General features: G+C 40.6%; 1 protein-coding gene across 2 annotated transcripts in view; it reads left to right on the plus strand.

The window, feature by feature from the left end:
- Positions 1-24895, plus strand: part of NTMC2T5.2 (Calcium-dependent lipid-binding (CaLB domain) family protein) — a 53047-nt gene that overhangs the window by 14993 nt on the left and 13159 nt on the right. For both annotated transcript variants that reach the window (XM_010278997.3, XM_010278996.3), the window contains exons 2-6: positions 1155-1396; positions 18864-18882; positions 22790-22995; positions 23532-23641; positions 23788-23886. In XM_010278997.3, the coding sequence (XP_010277299.1) occupies positions 1155-1396; positions 18864-18882; positions 22790-22995; positions 23532-23641; positions 23788-23886 (676 nt within the window). The remainder of the gene's footprint in view (positions 1-1154; positions 1397-18863; positions 18883-22789; positions 22996-23531; positions 23642-23787; positions 23887-24895) is intronic.

Consider the following 24895-nt stretch of genomic DNA (forward strand, 5'->3'; position numbering starts at 1 on the left):
AGTGAGCACATAAACTTAATGGGCCTAAAGCCCAATTCGAACTGGGCTTAAGTCAGTTAATTAAAAGGATGCAAGATAAGATTTATAATTTGATTAGGATTAGTTGAAGGATAAGATAAGTCTTATCTTTTCAAGAGTCCAGATCCAAATATCAGATTTGGATTAAGGATCTCTCTCCTAATTGGATTAGGAGGCTGATCCTGAGAAGGCTATAAATAAAGGGGGCGAATTCCTTAGTGAGACAACACAACAATCTGTAGAGTTCTTCCCTGTTCTTGCCGCCCTTACCCAGTTTGATCTCCACTTGAGGGAGTTATCAAAAATTGTTCTTGATATTGCTTCTTGGTAGAAGGGGCAATCTGAAGTTGTGCTCCCTAGCCCTCTACTCCATTCTTGCTGAAGAGCCGTCCTTCTGATCCTACTTCACCACACACTGTGTCATCTTCAGTGGAAGCGGGTTTTGGTTATCTCCTTGGGCGTGAACACCTTCATTGGGAGTTACTGCTACTTCGTATTAGGTATATCCCTCTCCTCCCTTTTGTTTTTAGATCTGGTCTGGTTTGGTTCAAGATTGATCATTGAAAATGCAGTTTTCTAAAATAGGGAATGCGATTCATAGATGGGAGAGAGAGAAATTTTTGAAATTTTGCCCAACCTTCCTACAGGGTTCGGCCATGCATATGATGGATCTCTCAGTACATGCTACTCTAATTATTAATTCAGTTGCTTTTTGGATTATCATTTGTAGAACTATAGGCCTTTCTTAGGAGGCTGCACATATTTGGTACTTGTCCTAAAACCTTTATGCATTGTAGGCTGGAGAATGAACCATCTCCATTTGGTTTTTTATTTAGCTTGGGGATTCTTAAAGATAGAAATTTAGAAGTATCTTATGAATTCAATTGCGGCCTTATATTTTTTATTTGTAACAAAATGATGATTGCTAGTTTACACTATTTTAGTACATTATGTGATGGTTGATCTTCAAGTTGATTTGTTTCTATTTTCTGTTTAAACATTAGCATTTGTAAAGTACTGAATGCTGAAATGGATGTTGCATTTTGTATGGGATTTAATATTTTTTCTGGCACTTTTGGAACTGTTTTTTAAATCCATATTCGTTAACCTGATTTTCCCCTCCCAACATTTTCTAGGTACCAAATAGGCCTCCGTTACACTGGTGGTGCTAGAATGCTATTGATGCTGTCATTAAAGTTTGGCATCATTCCTATAATTGTACCTGTTGGTGTTCGAGATTTTGACATTGATGGGGAACTATGGGTCAAATTGCGGTTAATACCATCAGAGCCTTGGGTTGGAGCTGTTTCATGGGCATTTGTTTCCCTTCCAAAGATAAAGTTTGAGTTGTCACCATTTCGTTTGTTCAATCTCATGGGTATGTTAGTTTCAATAATTTAACTTTTTTTGGCTCCATAGTTTCATTAGTTTAATTAGTTTGTTCCTTTCAATCTTCTTTTCTCTTTTTTTCTCTAGATATTTGAATCTTCTTATTGTTTGATTTGAAATATGTGGAACTCAAAGAGTTACTTACATAGGCCTCTTATAGACTTCAAGGCTATATTTTATATAGTTTTTCTTTCTTTCTTTCTTTTTTTTCTTTTTACAAAGAAGTGGACCAGAAATCCTCAAGATACGATGATGAATACTATATGAAACTACAATTGCTTGAATTTCTCTGAACCAGTATGCAGTCCAAAATCAGCTAGCTAATATCTTTGCTAATTTGATTAATAGGTCCTGATCATTGTTTAAAGTTTCTTCTATTTCACTCCTTCCATATCCCCAATAGATTGTAAAGCAAGTAATCCTCCACAATCTTTGATCTTTTGTTTCAAAAGAAATATTGGATTGATGATGTATAAAATTGACTGTCCTTGAAATGTGCAAGGAGATGGGGTTTAATAGGAAGGGGAGGTAAAAAATTGTGGTTTATATAACCTGGTCCTTCCACTTTACAAGGAATATTGGGTGATTGTTTAAAGTTTCTTCTATTTCACTCCTTCCATATCTCCAATAGATTTTAAAGCAAGTAATCCTCCACAATATTTGATCTTTTGTTTCAAAAGAAATGTTGGATTGATGATGGATAAAATTGACTGTGCTTAAAATGTGCAAGGAGATGGGGTTTAATAGGAAGGGGAGGTAAAAAATTGTGGTTTATATAACCTGGTCCTTCCACTTTACAAGGAAGACTGGGTGATTATATCATTCACTCTTGTTTTTCCTAATGTCTGTTCATGGCACATACAGTTTGAGCTTGTGGAAAGGCATACTGCAAATTAGGGATTGGTTCTCTAAACCTGTTAGGTTCAAGCAGGGCATTGGAGATCACATCAAATTCTGGAAGGATGTGTGGTGTGGTGAGGCCACTGAAATCTGTATGTCCAGCCTTTCTGAACATTGCACAAAACCAGGAGGCAATTGTCTTTCCTATTGAAGTGGATTATATGGCTCATGTTCCTTCCAACATATCTTTTGTTATGTGGATAGCTGTTCTAGAGAAGGTGCTAACTATTGACCATCTTATCAGCAAAAGCACGACAATGGTAAATAGGGGTAGCCTGTGTGGTGATAGTGAGGAATCAATTTAAGACTTAATAATTAATTGATACTTATAAATTGCCAGTAGGTGCTCTCTGATGACTTATCCATTTGTATTTCATCATGGAAGTTGACTTGTTTCAGTGTTAAGTGGGGAAATTTTATAGAATCTGCTTCAGTTTGCATAATGGATAAGTCTAACTTTTTTAGACAACCAAAGATAAAAGGGAAGAATTCTTCTGACAGTGCAGTTTTATGGGTGGTTTGGGAAGAAAGAAACAACAAGATTTTTAAGGGAAAGAAAAGTCAAAGGAGGAATTGATTGACAGCATTACCATCAAGGTAGCACATTGGGAGAGTAGGGTGTGGAGTGCAGTAGCGACTTCTTCAAGATCTAAACCTATAGCTCAGGAGAGTAGGGCACCTTCTACACTTCAAAGAACTAAGCTGAATTTTGATGGGAGTTCACTTGGCAATCCAGGGCTTTCAGGAGGTGGAAGATTATTAGCCCTATTCTTGGGGCCAATTGGGGTGGGAGATTCACTAAGATCTGAGGTGTTGGCCCTCCTACATGGGTTGAGATTTGGCTAAACAATTGGGTCTCCATTGGATTGGAGTAGAAGAGGACTCAAGATTGCTAATAGGATGACTCAAGATTGCTAACAGAATGGATGTAGGAAGGAAATTTGGGACTATGAGAGAAATTTTGTTGCTGACAAGGGAAATTCATGTAAATTTTAATTGGGTTTGAAGGTTAGTCAATACCTCGGCTGATGGTTTAGCTAAACAAGGGTCAACCAGGGCTGACTTCTTTTGGGCAGCATTGTAATAGTGGACTGTCATGTGGGGTTCAACATTCCTTTTGAGGTAAACTACTACTCATAATTTGACTCAGAGAAATCTCAGTAAATCCTAATCTACTTAAGTAATGACTGATTAAACTCATTAAACTAATACTGTACAAATTGAACTCTAAGGCTGGACCTTATAAACAATATGTAAAATGATCAAAATACTGTGCTGTCTAAAATGCTAATATGCTAAGATGGATGAGTGGAATAACTAGAAAAGATAGGGTCAGAAAAAGTCATTCGAAGGAACCTAGGAGTAGCTCCAATAGGTGAAAAATGATAGAAAGTAGACTAAGATGGTTTGGTTACATGCATAGAAGACAATCTACAGCAACTGTAAGAAGCATGGTTTAAAATATCTGTATATTTCCTAGTCTTTCCATGGTTGTTGGCGTGAAATAATACTGGAATCAGCATATTCTCCAATGGAAGCTACTAGTGCTATGTGGAGTAAAAAGATAGTATTATACCATAAATTGGCGACAACATTTTAGAAATGTGGAATAGCAATGTTATTTCCCTCCTAATGAACATGATTACCACTTTGAGCCAGCTTGAAATTCGTCTCAAACATGATGTTAAATCTTAGGTCTTATTGAATAATAAATTATTTGGTTGATCTATCAGAATTATTTGCACTTTCTGAGTTTAAATTTTACTTGAACTCAATGTATATGTGGTTTTGATGATTTGGAACAAGTAATAATTTAAAAGGGCCTACCTATGCATCCTTATCATTATATATTATAGCATTCTATATTTTTGCATATTTCATAATGTTTTCACCATGTCTGTAATTTTTACCTTATTTCCGTACAATGTTTCCAAGATTTCTGACATGTCCTATATTAGGATGATTGATATTTCCATCGACATCCACATTTTAAACCTTGGTAAGAAGAAGCAATCTTTTGCAAGTTGAAGGGGCTAGAAGGGCTAGGGGCAGATCAAAAAAGGACATGGGTTAAATAGTAAGAAACGATTTAAGTGCTCATAATTTAACAATGGACATGACACTAAACCAAATGGAATGATGAAACAGGATTTATGTAGCTGACCCCATATTAGCTGGACATGGATTAGATGATGATGATGACATAAAAATTCAATGATTTCTGTTAGAGTTAGCCGAATAAGGGTAGATTAGTCAACTCACCTTGGTTAAGTTATGAGCTTATGTGGCAGTCTTATTAGAGGTTCTCTGTCCCATACTTAAGTAGGGGCAGTTTAGTCCTTGTACATTTAATTAGAAGCCTAATCACTATTAAGAGGTCGACTGATAGGGTTTAGCTATAAGGTTCGACAGTTCTTTCATCTTCTTCTTCTTCTTCTCCTTCTCTTTCTTCTTCTCCTTACTGGTTCGGACTACTGTAGCTACAGTAGAAACATGGTATCAGAGCGTGACAACTTCAGTTCATGACCTGTTTCAGTTCGTGACAACTTCAGTTCATGCTTCAGTTCTCTCCTTTTCTTCTTTGGGCTGTCAATGGAGAAAAGTGGTTCGTCCCAAGCCTGAAACATCACAGCTCTTCTTTTTTCTGGTGCATAGAACTTCCTTTCCTAAGAAAACAACTTCAGCAGTGAATGGTTGGCTGAAGCTCTCAAACGAAGGTTGGTTATCTCTCCTCTGTGTGCTGTTGGTATTTCTGGGTTGAAAATCTTCAAGTACTTGAGAGGACTGATCAGAACCTAGAGAACTAGGTTGGTTGTTGCCCTGGTTCTTGGAAAAATTCCAAGAACAGGCTGTGTTTACAGTGACCAAATGGTGTAAGGGCTGCTATTGTAGGTGGCCGAATGGTGCAAGGTGTAATGCAATGGTACTAGTTGAGTTTTTGTTGGTCTTGTGGTGCCCTCTTAAAAGTGTTAAAGCAGGTCTGTATTGTGTGTGACAGCTATGGCTGTGTGGTGGTGCTTGTGATGCACAAACTCTGTTGAGTAGTTGTAAGAGAGCTTGCATGTGGTTAGTAAGTGCTGAATTAATGTCGGTGTAGTCTGTGTTTTTTTTTTGTGAAATCAGTAGTGGTGTGGATAAGAACAAAGGCATGTGTATCTATCATTGTGTTTAGGGACTGCTGTAGGTTCTGGAACATCAAACTCTTGACAGCAGCACTTAGTTGGTGATTGGGAATTCAGATTAGAGGCAGCATTGAAAGAGTATCATGGCAGCAATGGGAGATGGCTGTAGTGATCAGAAACCTAGTGTGGTGGTTTCCTCTGACTATCTAGGTGTACAGATGACCTCAATTAAACTGAATGGTGAGAACTATGTTCCATGGGCCAAGTTGGTGGAAGTTTTTCTCAAGGCAAAGAGAAAAGTGAAGCATGTGAAAGAAGATAAACCACCGGCTGACTCTCTAGGGTTTGATGATTGGGAACAAGAGGATGCTCAAATCATGACATGGCTATGGAACAGTATGGAACCCAAAATAAGTGCCAACTTCATGTTCTTAGATACAGCTAAGGACATATGGGAACATGCCAAGAAGCTGTATTCTGGGCAAGATAATACTACAAGGGTATAATCAGCTCTATCAGGAGTACTTTGGTCTGCAACAAGGAAATAAAACCCTAGAAGAGTACTATGCCAGTATGAAGAACCTCAGAAATGAACTCAATGTCTATCATCCTCTCACTCCAGATGTTAAGGTTCAGCAACAACAGAGGGAATAACTAGATGTCACAAGGTTCTTAATGGGGTTGAAATCAGAGTATGAACCAGTTAGGGCCCAAATATTGGGGGGCTCTACCCTTCCTACACTTGAGGAAGTGTTTGCTCGGCTTCGCAGGATTTCTTTGGGACAAACAGAGAATCCCACACAGTCTGATAGATCAGCTTTTGTGACAGCCAGAAGAGGTGGACGTGGTACGAAAGGGGGAGGACATGCCTCCCAAGGAGGTCGTGGTGGTTCCATATTTGGCCGTGGTGGTGGTCGTGACTCAGGGGGAGGCCGTGGCAAAGAAAAAGGCAGCTCTACAAGGAAGTGTACCCACTGTGGCAGGGAAGGACATTCCGTAAATTTCTGTTATGATCTTCATGGCTGCCCTCCCTCTAAATGGGCCAATCATGCTGTTGCTGGTGGGGTTGATGTCAGTGATAATCAACAGGTAGACCTAACTCCTTCCACATCTACATCTGTTTCCGAAAGGGAGATGGTGAGTGTACCGCGTGATGAGTATGAGCGGTTCCTTCAGTCCACTTCACAGCACACTACTACTACTCTTGCCCACTCAGGTATAGCTTGCCTGTCATCTAAAACCTCTCCTTGGATTATTGACTCTGGAGCCTCTGATCACATGACCGGGACTCCAGGTGTGTTCTCTTCTCTCTCTAAAACTTCCACATCTCAAATTGTTACCCTTGCCAATGGTTCCTCCTCTCCCATCTGTGGTGTTGGCAATGTTGACATGGCTTCTCTTTCTTTATCATCTGTTCTATATGTCCCTAAGTTTCCATTCAATCTTATGTCTGTTAGTAAATTAACTAAGACTCTTAACTGCTCTGTTACTTTTTTCCCTTCCTCTTGTGTTTTTCAGGATCTCAGGACGGGGAAGAAGATTGGTGGGGGGCATGAAGCTGGTGGATTGTATTACCTTGACAGTTGCACTTCAGACTTCACTCACTCCTCTAAATGTCGAATGGGACATCCTTCTCTCAAGCCACTCAAGATACTAGTTCCGTCTTTGAGTCATTTGTCAGTGTTACAGTGTGAGTCGTGTCAGTTTGGGAAACATCGTCGTGTTTCCTTCAGTCCTAGAGTTGAAAGTCGTATGTTGAGTCCTTTTGCTTTGGTTCATTCAGATGTTTGGGTCCCGATCAAAATTGAGTCTTATAATGGTTACAAGTATTTTGTCACTTTTATTGATGATTGTTCAAGAATGACATGGATTTATTTAATGAAAGAAATGAGTGAATTATTTTCCATTTTTCAAAAATTCCATGCTGAAATACGTACACAATTTGGTGTTCCAATCAAAGTTCTTCGTTCAGATAATGGTCGTGAATATTTTCTAACTTCCTTTCAACAGTATTTAGAACAACATGGCATCATTCATCAAACTTCTTGTGCATATACTCCTCAACAAAATGGGGTGGCTGAACGGAAGAACCGTCATCTCCTTGAAATAGCTCGGTCTATTCTTCATCATATGAGTGTTCCTAAACGGTTTTGGAGTGATGATGTACTTACTGCGTGTTTCCTCATTAATCGGATGCCCTCCTTTATTCTTCATGGTCGGTCTCCCTTCTCTACCTTGTTCCCCACCTTGTCTCCCTTTCCATTAACACCTCGTATCTTTGGCTGTGTGCTTTGTTCACAATCTGAGTCCTGGAATAGATAAGTTGGATGCACGCTCCATTAAGTGTGTCTTTCTTGGCTACTCTCGGACTCAAAAAGGGTACAAGTGTTACAATCCCATTACTCCGAAGTGCTATGTCTGTCCTGATGTCACCTTTTTTGAGTCTGTTCCCTTCTTCTCAAGAACTGAAGCATCTTCTTCTCTACCTTTACTTCCTCTTCCTCTTCCGGTCAGTGGTCCCGTTCCGGGTGTTCCTGTTGGAGTTGACTCGTCACCTCATCCAGTGCAGATCCCTACTGAATGACCACCAATTCGGCAAGTGTATACACGTCGAACGACACCGGCCCCTCCTCCAGCTTCTACCTTGTCCGCGGATCCTGTCGTTGCTCCTGTTGCTGAACCTTCAGGACTTGACCTACCCATTGCCTTACGGAAAGGTAAACGTAGTTCTACTCTCCATCCCATTTCCAATTTTGTTTCAGTATCTCGCCTTTCCTCCTCACATCGCCAGTTTGTTTCACTATTGTCATCTATTTCCATACCTAACAATGTCCAAGAGGCTCTTAGTTCACCTGGGTGGAGGTAGGCAATGGAGGAGGAGCTCTCTACTCTTCAGCATACTCACACGTGGGAGCTCACTACTCTTCCTCCTGGTAAGCATGTTGTGGGTTGTAAATGGGTGTATACTGTTAAATACTTGCCAGATGGTAGTGTGGAGCGTCTGAAAGCCAGACTTGTTGTTAAAGGGTATTCACAGTTGTATGGAGTGGACTATATGGAGACCTTCTCTCCAGTGGCTAAGATTAGCTCTGTCCGTGTGTTAATTTCCCTGGCAGTTATGTATTGGCCCTTATTTCAACTTGACATAAAAAATGCCTTCCTTCATGGTGACCTTATAGAGGAGGTATATATGGAGCAACCACCTCGGTTTGTTGCTCAGGGGGAGGCTGGTAAGGTGTGCAGACTGAAAAAGGCAATTTATGGGTTGAAACAATCGCCTCGTGCTTGGTTTGGGAAGTTTAGTGAAGTGGTGAAGAATTTTGGAATGAAACAATGCCAGGTTGATCTCTCAGTGTTCAGTTATGACTCAGAAGCTGGAAAGATTTTATTAGTGGTCTATGTGGATGATATTGTCATAACTGGCAGTGACAAATTGGGGATCGACAAACTCAAGGTCTTTCTGCAAAATCATTTTCAAACAAAAGACCTTGGGACATTGAAGTATTTCTTGGGTATAGAAGTTGCTAGATCAAGACAAGGTGTAAACCTGTGCCAAAGAAAATATGTTCTCGATCTATTGGACAAAACAGGACTGTTAGGTGCAAAACCGGCTGAGACTCCTATGGAACCAAATGTTAAGTTGAGCAGTGATACAGGGGAAATATTTGATGATCCTGGAAGGTATAGACGACTAGTGGGGAAGCTGAACTATTTGACTATCACGAGACCAGACATCTCCTTTGCAGTCAGTGTGGTGAGCCAATTTATGCAGAACCCTCGTATATCTCACTGGGATGCAGTTCTTAGAATTGTAAGATATTTGAAGGGAGCTCCGGGCCGTGGGCTATTGTATAAACCAGGAGGAAAACTTGAAGTAGTTGGGTACACGGATGCAGATTGGGCGGGCTCTGTGTTTGATAGAAGATCTACTATAGGTTACTGCACATTTCTTGGAGGAAATCTTGTGACGTGGAAGAGTAAAAAGCAGACGGTTGTGGCTAGAAGCAGTGCTGAAGCCGAGTATAGAGCCATGGCACACACTACATGTGAATTAGTGTGGTTGAGGAATCTCCTACAAGAAATCGGGTTCCACATGGATAAACCTATTAAGTTGTACTGTGACAATCAAGCTGCGCTCCATATCTCATCCAACCCTGTTTTTCATGAGAGAACAAAGCACATAAAGATTGATTGCCACTTTGTGAGGGAGAAGGTTCTTACTGGAGAGATAAGCACAGAACATGTAAGCTCAGGTAATCAGTGGGCAGATTTGTTTACAAAAGCCTTAAGCTCAGGGAGAGTGAACTATATATGTAACAAGCTGGGATTATATGACATATATTCTCCAGTTTGAGGGGGAGTGTTAGAGTTAGCCGAATAAGGGTAGATTAGTCAACTCACCTTGGTTAAGTTATGAGCTTATGTGGCAGTCTTATTAGAGGTTCTCTGTCCCATACTTAAGTAGGGGCAGTTTAGTCCTTGTACATTTAATTAGAAGCCTAATCACTATTAAGAGGTCGACTGATAGGGTTTAGCGATAAGGTTCGACAGTTCTTTCATCTTCTTCTTCTTCTCTTCTTCTTCTTCTTCTTCTTCTCCTTCTCTTTCTTCTTCTCCTTACTGGTTCGGACTACTGTAGCTACAGTAGAACCAATTTCCTTATTTGGTTACTTGGCTCGTGTCCCAAGATAACTAGAATTTTTTTGATAAAGAAAAATAACTAGAATTTAAAGCTGCACATCTAGAGAAATTTAATATAGATTTGCAACTTTTTCTACTCCTTATAGGTCTCTTACTGCACTCAAGGGGAACTAACTAAAGGGGTTAATCAAGTGTCTTATGCCTTGTGGCTCGGTATATAGGGTTTTCTGACAATTCTGGTTTATTTCTGCTCTGTTGTGTTATAGTTTCAATCAATAGGACCTAATTAGGATGATAGACAAGTGCTTCATTGTTGGGTAGCTGCCCAACTCAGATTCTCTTCGAGGGAGGATAACCTCCAGGATAGGGGAAAGTGAGAGTGAAGAGAGAAAGAGATCAAATCTTCTTTTGTGAATTCTGGTAATGTTGCACATGTGGTTTGTGCATTGACAGCTTTTTGGAGGACGGAGACATGGAAAACTAGGTCTACTTTGGAGTCTACTGGCAGTTCCAGCCTGTAGGCTGATGATCCTATGTGCTGTAGAATTTTGAATGGTCCATAGAACCTAGGTGCAAGCTTGTTGTAGGGGCGGGAGGCCACTGAGGCCTGTCTATATGGTTTGAGTTTTAGGTAGACAAACTTGCCTTCCTTTCTAACTCAACAAGCCTGTGCTTTGCATCTTAATAGTGCTTCATCAGTTCTTGAGCCTGTGTCATGTGAGACTTCAGTTCACGAATGATTTCATCTCGGGATGAAAGACACTCATCAACTGCTGCATTAGCTGAAGACCCCTTTTTATAGGGTAGAACTGACGGTGGATCTCTGCCGTATAATGCTTTAAATGGTGTCATACCTGCTTAGACATGGAATGAGGAGTTGTACCAAAACTCTGCCCAAAGCAGCCATTGTATCCATTGTTTTGGTCTGTCCCCCACAAAGCATCGTAAATATGTCCTGATGCATCTGTTGACAACTTCGGTCTGCCAATCCGTCTGAGGATGATAGCTAGTAGAGGTGTTGTGTGAAGTGCCTCGTAACTTGAAATATTCTCTCCAAAAACTGCTGAGGAAGGTTGGGTCTTTGTTGGAGACGATTGCCTTTGGTGTCCCATGTAATCTGGTGATTTCTGTAACAAATGCTTCTGCCACTGTAGCTTCTGTGTAAGGGTGTGTTAGAGGTATAAAGTGGCTGTACTTTTATAGCGGGTCGACCACCACAAGCAGAACTGATTTGCCTTTTGAAACAGGTAGGCCCATGATAAAATCCATTGAGATTTCATTCCATGCTTGATCTGGGATGCTCAAGGGTTGTAGGCACCAGAGGTGTCAAGATAGGTTCATCAAGATAAGATAAGAGCAATAGAATAAGATAAGAACAAGCAAGATGATCTAATCTAATCTAGATAAGGCTGCTGTTTCCGAACTGGGTAGGATGAGCATCACTGAATCACTGCTGCTGCTGGCGGTGGGTCAGGTGCCTGTTGCTGCCGGCGGCGATGGTACGTCTTCCCAAGGAAGGCGTCCATAACATTACTCCACTCCTGGACTACGAGCTTGTCCTCAATCTTGAACTCTGGATACGTGGCTTGGAACTCTGCCAATGGGATCCATGTGGCTTCTGTTGATGGTAAATTATACCATTCCACCAAGACTTCAAGGATTCCACGATTGAAACGAGAGCGGGTGACAGCTTTAGGTTGGGGGACCAGCTTGCCATCTTTCAAGGGTGGCAGGGAGGGAACTTGGTTCGGGGGAATACCCGTAAATGGCTTCAGCAAGGAGATGTGGAAGACATCATGAATCCGGCTGGTCTCAGGCAATTCCAGCTGGTAGGCCACACTGCCAATCCGTTGTAGAACCTTGTAGGGCCCATAGAACTTAGGGGCCAGCTTCGGGGCAGCCTTGTGGCACAAGGAGCGTTGCCGGTAGGGCTGGAGTTTCAACCAAACAAATTGTCCTAGATCGAATGACAGTTCCCAGTGGTGCTTGTCATAGTGGAGCTTCGTGGAGCTTCATGCGGAGCTGGGCCTGCTGTAAGCGAAGGCGGACGTCGGCTAGGAGGGCGTCGCGTTCTTGTAAGGAGTGATCAATTGCTTCCAAATGAGTAGAACCGGGCTCGTAGGACAGCAAGCGGGGAGGATCCCTGCCATAAACGACGCGAAAGGGAGTCATGCCGAGGGAAGAATGGTAGGCTGTGTTGTAGCAGTACTTGGCCCAAGGGAGCCAATCCACCCACCGTCGTGGTTGATCGCCTACGAAACAGCGGAGATACATCTTGATTGTGCGGTTAACCACTTCCGTCTGACCGTCCGTTTGTGGCCGGTAAGCTGATGAGTAGGCCAGGGTGGTGCCGTGTAGCCGGAATAACTCTTTCCAGAAGGCACTAGTGAAAACCGGGTCTCTATCGCTGACGATGGATTCAGGTAACCCATGTAAGCGAAAGACATGTGTAAAGAAGGCGAGGGCAACTGAAGTGGCATTGTACGGGTGTGATAGAGGGATGAAGTGGGCGTATTTAGAGAAGCGGTCGACTACCACGAAGAGAACTGATTTGCCACCTACCTTGGGTAGTCCCTCAATGAAGTCCATGGAGATGTCGGTCCATATCTGTGTCGAGATGGAAAGGGGCTGAAGGAGGCCTGCCGGGTGTAGGTTTTCCCATTTGTGCTGTTGGCATGTGGAGCAATTCTGGACAAAATCTCGAATAGAAGTCTTCATACCCCGCCAATGGAAATCAGTCCGGATGCGGTGTAGTGTTTTTTGAATGCCCTCGTGGGTGGAGTTATGGATGCTGGTGATGATGGTGGGAATCAACGGGCAGTCTGGTGGAAGATGGACTCGTCCCTTATACAGTACCAACCCGTCTTGAAGTGACCAATCGGGGTCGGCGGTGCCGGACTGGATCTTCTGTAGCAAGAGCGACCATTCCGGGGACTGTGGTGCTACCTTCTTAATGTCGTCAAACAGAGAGATCCGAGGTTGGGAAATGCTACACAGAACCATCGTGTTTTCATCTCGCCTAGACAAGGCATCAATTGCACGATTTGAGGATCCCGCCTTATATTCCACCCGGAAGTCGAACCCGAGCAGTTTGCTAACCCAATGCTGCTGAGGGGAAGTGGTGAGACGCTGCTCTAACAGGTATTTGAGGCTGTAATGATCAGTTCTGACGACGAACGACCGCCCCCACAAATATGGCCTCCAGTGCTGGACGGCTCGGGCTAGGCCGATTAGTTCGCGCTCATAGGCTGGAAGCTTCAGGTGCCGGTCGGCCAGTCTGCGTCTGAAGAAAGCAATCGGGTGCCCTTGCTACTGTAGTACGGCCCCGATACCCACTCCGGAAGCATCGCACTCGACTGTAAATTCGAGGGCGAAATTAGGTAATTGCAAGACAGGGGTGGAAGACAGGGCATTTCTCAGTGTAAGAAAAGCTTCATCTGCTGCGTCGTCCCACTGGAAGGAATTTTTCTTCAACAGGTTGGTTAGCGGGGCTGCCAGCACTCCATAGTTCTGTACAAATTTGCGGTAGTAACCCGTTAAACCGAGGAACCCGCGTAAGGCCTTGGCTGATTGAGGTTTGGACCATTCTTTTATAGCTTGAATCTTGGAACTATCAACTGTCACACCCTGCCCATGGATGACGTGGCCGAGATAAAGAACCTGTCACTCCCCGAAGGAGCACTTGGACCGTTTCAGGAATAATTTGTGTTGGCGTAGGAGCTCGAAAACGGTCCTCAGATGGTGGACATGTTCTACCCATGATTTGCTGTAAACGAGGATATCATCAAAGAAAACTAAAACAAATTTGTGCAGATGGGGCTGGAATACCTCGTTCATTAGGGACTGAAATGTAGATGGGGCGTTGGAGAGTCCGAATGGCATGACTAAAAATTCGAAGTGGCCATGGTGGGTGCGAAAAGCAGTCTTCTTCACGCCACCGGGAGCCATGCGAACTTGGAAATATCTGGACCTGAGGTCCAACTTAGAGAAATACTGGGCACCATGCAACTCGTCCAACAGTTCGTCCACAACGGGAATAGGGAACTTATCTTTGATCATCCGGTCATTGAGTTCTCTATAGTCAACACAGAACCTCCACGTTCCATCCTGCTTCGCCCCCAACAGAACCGGTGAAGAGAAGGGGGAGTGACTTTTGCGTATGATTCCTTGGTTCAGCATCTCTGTACATTGTTTCTCTATCTCGTCCTTCTGTAAGTGAGGGTAGCGATAGTGCCGGACAACGACTGGTGCTGAACCTACCACCAAAGGAATACGATGGTCGCAAGCTCGGGGAGGGGGGAGGCCCTAGGGTTCCTGGAACAGATCTGAAAACTCGGCGAGAAGTTTTTCCATGGCTGCCGGTTCTGTCTGAAGTGCATGGACCTGTGGTGTCTTTTCTTTAACCCTGCAACCGTGCCATGAGACTTGCTTTCCATTTAGGTGGAAGGTCATGGTGAGGGCGCTGAAGTCCCACAAAATCGAGCCTAGGGTAATTAACCACTTGACCCCGAGAACAATATCGAACCCATCCAATGAGAGTACAAATAAATCAGCAAGAAACAGTTCAGAATTGACCTGTACCGGCATGTCCTTACAAATTCCTGGACTGTGAACTCTTTCACCATTTGTGACGGCTACCTGTAGTCGCGGTTGAAGCTCCATTGGCAGTTTTAACTGAAGGGAGGCATGTTCACTTTATGAAGTTGTGTGTACTCTCTGAATCGACGAGAATGCGCATCGGTTGACCTGCTATCTGTGCCTGTAACTGCATGGTCTGGGAGGTTTTAATGGCGGTGATCGCATGGAGAGAGATCTCTGGCTCGAATATGACTGGTTCTTCTTCCTCCTCCTCTTGTTCATCGATTAGGAGGCAAAAAAGCCTCTTGCATCTATGTCTTGCCGAGTAGAGGTCATCACAGTTGAAACATTGGCCTCTTGCTCGGCGTTCTGCTGATCTTGGGGGTACCCATGAGTTTGGTGGCCGACCCACATTAAAAATTCCGCGGCTGAGCTGCAATTTGCGCTCGAACGCACGGGCTAAGTTCATGGCAGTGACCAAATTTGGGGGATTCTGCATCTCGACATCCACCCGCAGGGGTTCTGATAGCCCTGCCGTGAACATATCCACTTGCTGGTCGGGTCGCACGGAGGATGCCCTCGCGAGGAGGGTTTGGAACTGTCGCTGATATTCAGCCACTGTGCCGGTCTGTTTAAGGTTAATTAGCTCACCCAGTGGGTTGCTGGTCAGTGGGGGTCCGAACCTAAGAAGGCAATAGGACTTAAACTGGGGCCAACTGAGCCCGGGTTCTTCTTGCTCTAGGTAGTGGAATGCCTCGTGTCACGTCACGCCTCCATGTTTTAAAACATTGGACCAGAATAGAGAGCAATAATCTTTCCTTGTCTCTCAATACTCCACCTATACCTGATCTTCCTGGGTTTTGCATACTACTACCATCAAAGTTAAGTTTGATATAGCCTCTTTCTGGTGGATACCATTGATAACTAGAACCAGTCTTGGGAGATGAAGATTCAGCCACTTTCCAGTTTCTAAACAAATCGTCCTTGTTTGAGAAGTTGTTTCCTTATTAGAAATTTGTAGGAAACTTGCATTTGGTCAAAAAGTGAAAGTTCTATATTTTTTGGGGGGTTTAGCAGTTTTGAAGTTATGCTAACTATAAGGTTTGAATTGGAGAGAATGATTAGGAGTCTTTAGATTCTATATAAGGTTCATAATATTCTGTAAAGGGGAATGACAAGATTGAGAATAAAATTATGCCTTTTTGTTTATTTCGGGTGTGCTAAAGTTTTTTTCTTCTTTAGTTGGATTCTGTTGAATGCCTTGTATTAAGTTTGAAGTGATTCCATATTTGATTAGGGAAGAGAGGTTGACTCCAATCTTCTGCTTTTGATTCTCTATTTTTTCGTTATTAATGTGATCGTCCTAAGGCCATGTTACACTACGTAGTATCAGAGCTTATAGGCTGTTACTAATTATATTGTTACAAAATTACTGATGTTATGGGGTAGACTTATTGGTGAATTTGGAGAAGAGTTGGATGGTCCTATTGTTTGTCTAATCAAAGTTATTACAGAAGCACCTCAAGAGGAGTTAAAAGAGGATTGGTGTCATACACCAGCTTTCACACTAAGTCAATACTGTCAAAAAGTACAATGAGATTGGTTATTCATGGAGGCAGTAGTGCAAACCTGCATTCTCAACTTATAGTGGATTGTTTCCAGCTTATCACACAATGTCCTTGTTCCATGGATTGACAGAACTATGATTGTAATAACTCAATACCATTATCATCATCATCCAAGCCATATATTCCAATCATATGGGGTCAGCTACATGAATCCTATTCGCCATTCAATTCTGTTTAATGCTACTCGAGTAACTCAATGTGCTTTAGGAAATTTCTCTTATGGTACTTGTGATTCTCTTTGGAAGAAAATCATGGAATCTCTCCTGCTTCTTAGCAGAGGTTTGTCCCCAAAGGTGGGTAATGGTCTTAGGCTGGGTTTCTGCAAGGACGACTGGTGCAGTAGCAGGCCCTTAGCAGATTTATTCCTCCAGCTGTTTCAAATTGCTGAGAATCAGAATGGGTTAGTGGCTGATTGTTATGAAGTAAGGGATGGCACCATCTCCTGAAGCCCTTCCTTTAGAAGACCCTTTCATGATTGGGAAGTTGATTGAGTTTCAGAGCTGTTGGAGTTGCTGTCTAGGCAATCTCTAGATCTGTTGGCAGATGACACCTGGATCTGGAACTGCAGTGCCAATGGGCTGTTTTCTGTTAAGTCCTTTGCTAGGATTTTAGCAGAAGGAAATCAATTGGAAGTTCCTGCTGCTCAAATTTGGAATCCAATACCCCCTTCCAAAGTAAATGCCTTGGTCTGGGCAGCAGCTCTGTATTGGTGCCTAACCAAAAAGAGCTTGATAAGAAGAGGAGTACAGATTCAAGACCTGCTGTGTGTGATGTGTGGCCAAGTTGAAGAGGATAGCAATCACCTGTTCATCCACTGCATTGTTACCTCTGCTATTTGGGGACATTTTTTATCTGCCTTGGGATTACCTTGGGTCATTCAGAATTCTGTTTTGGATCTGCTATGGAGTTGGGAGCTCCAAGGTTATTCCAACCTGGCTAAAAGTGTTTGGTTGGCTATTCCTGCAGCAGTGATTAGTACTATCTGGACAGAAAGAAAAAGAAGGATCTTCCAGAATAGTGCTAAAGAATCAGATTGCCTAATCTCCTTTACTTTTGGTAAGCTGGTCTCTTGGATTGTAGCTGCTAAAGGTCTTTAGACCTTGGTTCTTGGAGCTCAGCTGAGGACTAGAAGTCTGTTAGATTTGTAATGTGTTCTAGAGCTTTGTTCCCGAGTGTTCGGCTCCTTTTGTGGGGCTGCTGTTGTACCCTTTCTCCCTTTCTCAAAAAAAAAAAGAAAAAAGAAAATATATCTGGTATAGCTATCTTCTTGGCTCTAGTGTTGAGAGAGACAGAAAAATTTAACAGAAAGAAAGGCAAAAAAAGAAAATGTTGGTGAAAATTAGGGGAATAGGTTATACACACTTATTCCTATTTATTTTATTCAAAACTTACTAGGTTCTTACAATAATGTTTTCTGAAGAAAAATAAAAAAGAATATTCATTGAATAGAGAAAACAGAATACATCACCTGGTGATTAGACCTGTTCATGGGCCAGGCTTTAGGCTTGAGTTTACACTATTTTGGGCTCAGGCTTCAGGCAGGGCCCATTCAAATTTTGGAAAAAGACAAGCCCGAGCCCAGCCCATGAACAGGTCTACCAGCGATGAGAGATCACCCCAAAAAGTAAAACAACAAACTAACCAAACATCCAAAACACCTTACGAACACCCATAGATCCTAACGGAGAAACAAAATTAAATCCCACTACTACCCAATCCATCAAAACATTGAATTCCTAACCAAATGTCAAACCACCCATCTCAAAAAAGGGAAACAACCCGATTTCCTTCTTAATCTCTTCAGCCTTGAAGTTCACTAGCCTTATCTTTCCCTCCCTTCTCCAAGTTCATGGATGCTTTTCATGCAAATTCTTCTCCACCCAAGAAGAAGAGACTCATTATTTTACTTTGGGAGTTCCTACCACTTCTTCCAGCCCAATTTTCTTCTTAACTTCTCTTACCTGATCCAGTTTTATTATGGTCTGGATCTGAAACCTCAGGAAGTACTTCATTAGCAACTGAAGTCCCCAACAATACCCTTGATATTGTGTCTCATGCTCCTACCTCTAGGCCCTCAACCCCTAACCTTGGACCTAACCCTTACCGTCGTTATTCATTTTTAAGTTTCCCTCGAATTTGTTACTAGCCCAGCATTGGATCACATCAATCCTGCATTAAATTGGTATCTGAGCATGTGATCCTACACCAGAATCGCTAATAACCATTCTGTTAAGCTTACAACCCCATCTAACGTTCATCTTTTTTAACATTCTTTCTCTCCTCTCTTTTTTATCATTGAGTTGGTTAGAGTTCTCTGTCAATAGGGAATAAAAGGTAAGGCATAACCTTTCATAGAAAAGCTGATATTCACTTTATTTTGTGGATTTCTTCTGATGCATAGGACCTTTAAATGTGCTCACCCCCTTCTTTTTTATCTCTATAATTAAATTGCTATTATTCAAGTTGAACCAGCTGAATATTTTATCTTCTTTTCAAACCATGTGACACATTTTTTTTACCTGATGCTATGATGGTTTACTGATATAAATGTGTCTGCTCTTTGTGCATGCAATGGGTAATTCTCCAGCAATCCCAGTCCTCTCAATGTAAGTGCACGCCTCTTTTTGTTTTTATTTTTGTAATTTGTTGTATGCTTCAGTTAAGCTGCACAAACACTGTTCTACTTCATTTTCATGGAATATAAAAGGCTTTCTCTTTGGAGTTGCTGAAACTTGGGAGGTGGCTTGGTTTTGGAAAACCATTTATTTTGCTTAATAATTAATTTTCCTGTATACGCTTTTGCTTATCCAAATGATTTCATTTTTTCTAGAAACATAAAATAAGATAATGTTAATTATGTTTTAAAAATGCTAAAATATTCATGCAAATCAAGCTGGTGAATGGATATATTTAATCCTTCTGTTTTTATTAATAATATGATCAAGGAGTTCTTGTTGATAAATCAACATATGAAGTACAAAAGAATCAGTCCCATAGATATGATGTTAAAGAAAGAAAAACATACCCTGCTCCTGAGTAGAAGATGTAGGTAGGACAAGCTCAGTTCTAGTCCTTAGAGTATGTTGAATGGTCTTCTTTCATCAAAATTTTATGGCTGTTGATGGCTGTAATGGCTTCTTGAAGGAATAAGAGAGAAATAGGGAGAGAAAGAAGAGAAAATACCTGGAATCACTCACAGGGTGCCTAGAATCACTCTAGGGCATGGGAACCACTCATCATAGTTAGCATAAGCTGAAGAAAACTCAATAAATTTCATTGCTCTTTGTGTAAAACGTCCATACATATTTATAGACCCTAAACTCATAATAAACCTAGGAGCCAAACTTTTAGACTCATAAATAGTCCTAGAAGTCAAATTGTTAGACTCAATAATCCTAGTAGAACTCAAACTAAGCTGTCATATCCTATTTGAATTCAAAGAAGACTCAATAACTCTATTCATACTTATGTAATGACTCTGAAATTTTAAAAATAAACAAACTATTGTTTTGGAATGGTAGAATACTGATATGTTTCATTCTATTGCCAATTGGCATATTTATACAGTAAGCTGCTGCAATAAATAGAAAGAAAGAAAAATAGAAAGAAGAAAAAATAGAAAGAAGAGAAAATAGAAAGTACAAAAATAGAAAGAAAAACTTTCTAAATCAATCCTTCCACAATCCTAGGAATATATACAATTCTATTTTCAGATCTGAACCAGTAACCCCACGTTTTCCAACAACTATAAATAGACAATCAAACCCTATTATTGGACCCTATAAAAAATTGCAAAATTGGCGGTGTAGTGGAAGAGGCTAGGAAGCCTAGGATGCAGGAGAGATAGGGCAATACTTTTGATGTTGAGCTTTTTTTTATTTAAATAATTTTATCAAGTATAAAAAAACAAAGGCGGAGGTCGTTAACCTCCGTCTTATGCACGTTGGTTGATGGGGGTTGTGTGAAAGCACATGTGTCTCTCTCTGAAAGGGAGGACATTGAGATGGGAAGGGTGGAAATAAAGAGAATCCTGTCGCCCTTATGGTAAGCACTTAGCACCTGTTCCTTCTGTCAGTGTTGTGACCCCCCCCCCCTTTTTTCTTAATTTTTTAGTCATCCAAATTCCAATTATAGGAAGCCATTAGCAAAGAAAGAAATAAAAAGTTAGCAAAATCCGTTACCATAACTTGCATTGGGACTTGGTCAGTCAGAAAAAGTTGTTACCATAACCTCTAGGAAAGAAATTTACAGGGGTAAACTTTGGAAAAGAAAAGTTCCATCATTGATGAAGGGCAAAGAGCGTGAAAGTCTCTTTTATTATAGGTATATGGAAATAACCTAATTTTCCATGACTCCTGTTGTTTGTATAGTTTGGTGTCTTGGGGGCATATTGATCCTTTTACCTGAAGTTATGTTCATCCTAATATAAAACAAGAGGGGCTTCCACCCAAATTTTTTAGCTCCAATATTCTTCTTTTCTCTTCTCCCAAGTTTCTACCTCAGAAAACATGGTATTAGAGTGGGTACCTTGATTGGATCAAACCTTCTTGCATCCTTTTCTCTCATCTTCTTTCTTAGATCGACAAGAAGTACAAAAAAGGAATTTTTTATCTTCTTGTGCTGAACAGAAGTAGGGTTCTTCCTTTCTCCTTGGAAAGCGAAATCAAGGGGTTTCTATTGATGTGAACGTAGTTGAGTGATGTGAAGGAGTTTTTTTTGTTAATGTTCCTGGGTATCCTCTTCAACTGTGGGTGTGTACCTTCAGAGTCTTTGTGATCCTCAAGTGTTTGAGAACTTGTATGTGCTCAGTTGATGTGGAGTAGAATGGGAAAGTTCTGGTTGCTCTTCATTGAGGTTGGATGTTTGCATGTTGGAGTTATAGGAGGTGTTGTGTATTGGTAGATATCTGCTGATTCAGTTGTAGCTTCCTGGATGAATCAGATTGGGTCTCTGCTGATTCAGTTATAGGAGCTAGGATGTTTATGGAGTTCAACAGGAAGATCCAAATCTTTAACAAGAGAGTGGTCTGCAATCTATGCAAGTTGGGATTCTCAATGTTACAAATCTTCTCACCAGGTCTATTTTCTTTAGAAGTCACTTCTCCAGATACTGATGACAATTTTGGATTCCTAACAATCAGATTTTCTGACAACAAATTAAGTACTTGAGCTGTGGGGGGATGAAAGAGAGTGGGCCTTGGCGCAAGCTCCATTGCGACCTGGGTGACTAGGGTTCAAATCTTGGAAACAGCTCTCTGTATGTGCAGGGGTAAGACTGTGTACATCTGTCCCTCCCCTGACCCCACATTGGCAGGAGCCTTGTGCACTGGGCTGCAGAGATAGCATTCATGGGGTGGAAGATAATGACTGGGGTGCAAAGCTATATCCTCAGTTACTTCAACCTCTCCTTGGAAATCAAGTTTTGAGGTATACCCAACTTTTCTAAATGTAATAATTGTTCATATTTTAATATAATCCCATATTCTCTTGTTGATAAAAAAAAACATCTAATGGCTTCAATTCTGTTGTAATATACTATAAAAAATCTAAATACTGTTGTACTGAAATCTGGGTTTCTTTGACCATTGGAAAATTGCTGACCAGTACCCTGCTGATGTCATCTGTACGGTTGGCTGATACAAATGAGTGTGTAGGATAAAAAACTTTGATTTTAAGAATTTTGGTACCAGGTTGTAAGATCCAAAGAGAGAAATGAGTAGAAATAGCAAGAAGGAGGTGGATAAGGGGAAGAAGAGAGGAGGATCATGAGTCTGGAGGAAGAAGAATTTAGGTCTCCTGGCTTATTCACTTAAAATTTATACTCATTTCAAATAAATGGTAAAATTACAGAAATATGACCAGAGAGCATCTCATTCAGATAGATCCTGAGGTCCATTACCTCGTTTGCTGGTTGTCTTCCTAGGAGTAAGGTATGGAGGAGTAAGCTTTATTGGTGTATTTGCTTCCTGAGGTAGCAATTTTATCTACAACAATTTTGTTTTTGGGCATCTAGTAAGTATGCTCCTCTCTCTTGCATAGAATACTCGGTTTTAGAAATATGCTCTTATTAGTCCAAAAAAAAAGAACCTACCAGATTCTGAATTCTTCCCTCGAAACCCATGGATTCAAATGAATCCTTGGTCTCTCTTGTCTTATAACCCTCAACAAGAATTAACAAAAATCAGGTGAAGGAATAAATACACACCATTGTCGAGAACTAAGGTAGTGATGCCCTAATTTTTCAACGTCCACTTCATTCTTGTGCAACTTGCTCCCAAATTTTTCTTCTGCATGGGATTTCTTCAATAAAATTCCATATCTTGGAAAGTTGGAATATGTTGGGTATTCTTTCAACTCACTATGCCGCCTGCATTGTATAGAAGGAGGTATAATTCTTGATGGTCTATGCTGTTGTTGTTGATTAAAAGTTAAATAGCCTTCATTTCTTTACTTCCATGTTTTATGCCGAATTCATTTGTATTCATTTTTTAAGAATCTTGTTGTTGGTTCTTAGGTTCTTGACTAAGCTTCTCACTGAGGACCTCCCTCGTCTCTTTGTACGGCCAAAGAAGATTGTCTTAGATTTCCAAAAGGGAAAAGCAGTTGGTCCTGTTTCAAGTGATATCAAAACTGGGGAAATTCAAGAAGGAAACAAGGATTTTGTTGGAGAACTGTCAGTGACTCTAGTAGATGCCCGAAAGCTTGCCTATGTTTTCTATGGTATTTATTTTCATCAACATATTAGCATTACTTTCGCTTTCATAATGTTACTAGGATGCTCCCATTTTCGTTTTTTTTTTTTTTTTTTTTTTTTTACGTTTGTTAAATAAAATTCTGTTTCAAGTGATTTAAAAAATGGGGAAATTCAAGAAGGAAAGGAGGATTTTGTTGAGTATATGCTTGAAGCTTGCCTATGTTTTCTATGGCACCTGTTCTTCATCAAGAGACTAGCATTTCTAATTATTACCTATGTGATGTTACCAGGATGCTCCCATTTTCCTTAGTTTTCTTTTATTTTCTTAGGCTTAGTCATAAACTATATGATAAACAAAATCTTGTTGACTTTTTTTGGCTTTATATGTACAAGTTACAAGGAGTGGTTGCACGATGTTTTGTGTCAGATCCTCTACATTTTCAATTTGTGGACTTTTTGTCCTTTTTTGCCATAATGGACATTTTTAATTTTATACAACCATTTTTTTTAGATTTCATCCTTCCATGTGATGCCAACTGGTTTGTACTCTGCATTTTGTCAGGAAAAACAGATCCATATGTTGTCCTTACCCTGGGTGATCAAGTAATTCGTAGTAAAAAGAACAGTCAGACCACTGTTATTGGGCTTCCTGGTGAGCCAATATGGAATCAGGTGAACTTTGCTATTCTTTTTCGCCTTTTCTGTTGAATTTAATGTCCTGAAATCTGAAGTGAATTTCTCAATAATCTGCAATCAAATATATTTATCTTATATACTAAAACTTCTTTGAGTAATAATATCTTCTTGCTTGGTAACAGGATTTTCATATGCTTGTTGCAAACCCTAGAAAACAGAAACTAAGCATCCAAGTGAGGGATTCCCTTGGCTTCACAGACTTCACCATAGGTACAGGAGAGGTAAATGATCTCGATTTTGACATTGTCTCATCCTTTGTAGGACAGTTGAAAATTTTGTCAAGGTTATCTATTTTTGATTGAGATTGTAACTAGGATGGCATTCCCTTCTGCAACCAGCTCAACATGAGGTTGTTCTTTTTCTCTTAGAATTTTTTTTTCTATGTTGTGAGAGATATGGTTGTTTGTGAGAAACTTTAGTGTTAATATTCTCTGTTTAAGAACTGAAATAATGGGAATATTTCATTCCCAAATAGGTTATTTGCTTGTCCATACAATAAAGGTCCCATGATCTTATTTGTACTGAGCCAACAATATGTGGGGGATCTACACGAGTACATGACATTGCATGTGTATCTTGATTGGGGCATTAGAGTCATTTTATGCTTAATTTAAAATGTCTACATATTTCCTAATATTTCTGTGACATATTTCCATTGGGTACTGATATGAAATATTATTCAAATATATCTTATCATATCAACCAAATCATTTGTTTTAATATGATTGTGTTCTCTTCAAACACATTATCTTTTCAAGTTTATCATTATAGATGACTCTTTTCTTCTTATATTCTTTATGAAAAATTTTCATCTTATTTGATTTTGTGAAATATATATATATACATATATATATAATTTAATAAAATATAGTTGATGTTTTAATATTTTGAACTCTTATTTTGATAGATAACAGAAAGTATTTGATTAATATAAACAAGAATATACAGAGAATTACAACCGGGGTATGAACACCCCTATAAACAATATAATAGCGTATGACTTATGTTGTGTAATTAAACATTTATGCCACAAGGGTACTATTGTCTTTTTATTTTTATTGATTTCTCTTTATAAATAATAATAGAGTGGTTGGACACCACCACTTTACTTGTGGCCTCATCTAACAGTTCTCTTTTTTCTGCTCTTGTTCTCTTCTCCCCAACTGTCGTACTGCTGGAAAAATAGTACCAGAGCTTAAACTGTAGTGGATCTGCCCTTTTCTTTTCTCA

The sequence above is a fragment of the Nelumbo nucifera genome, chromosome 4, assembly GCF_055504915.1.
Source record: "Nelumbo nucifera cultivar China Antique chromosome 4, China Antique-T2T, whole genome shotgun sequence".
NCBI lineage: Eukaryota > Viridiplantae > Streptophyta > Magnoliopsida > Proteales > Nelumbonaceae > Nelumbo > Nelumbo nucifera.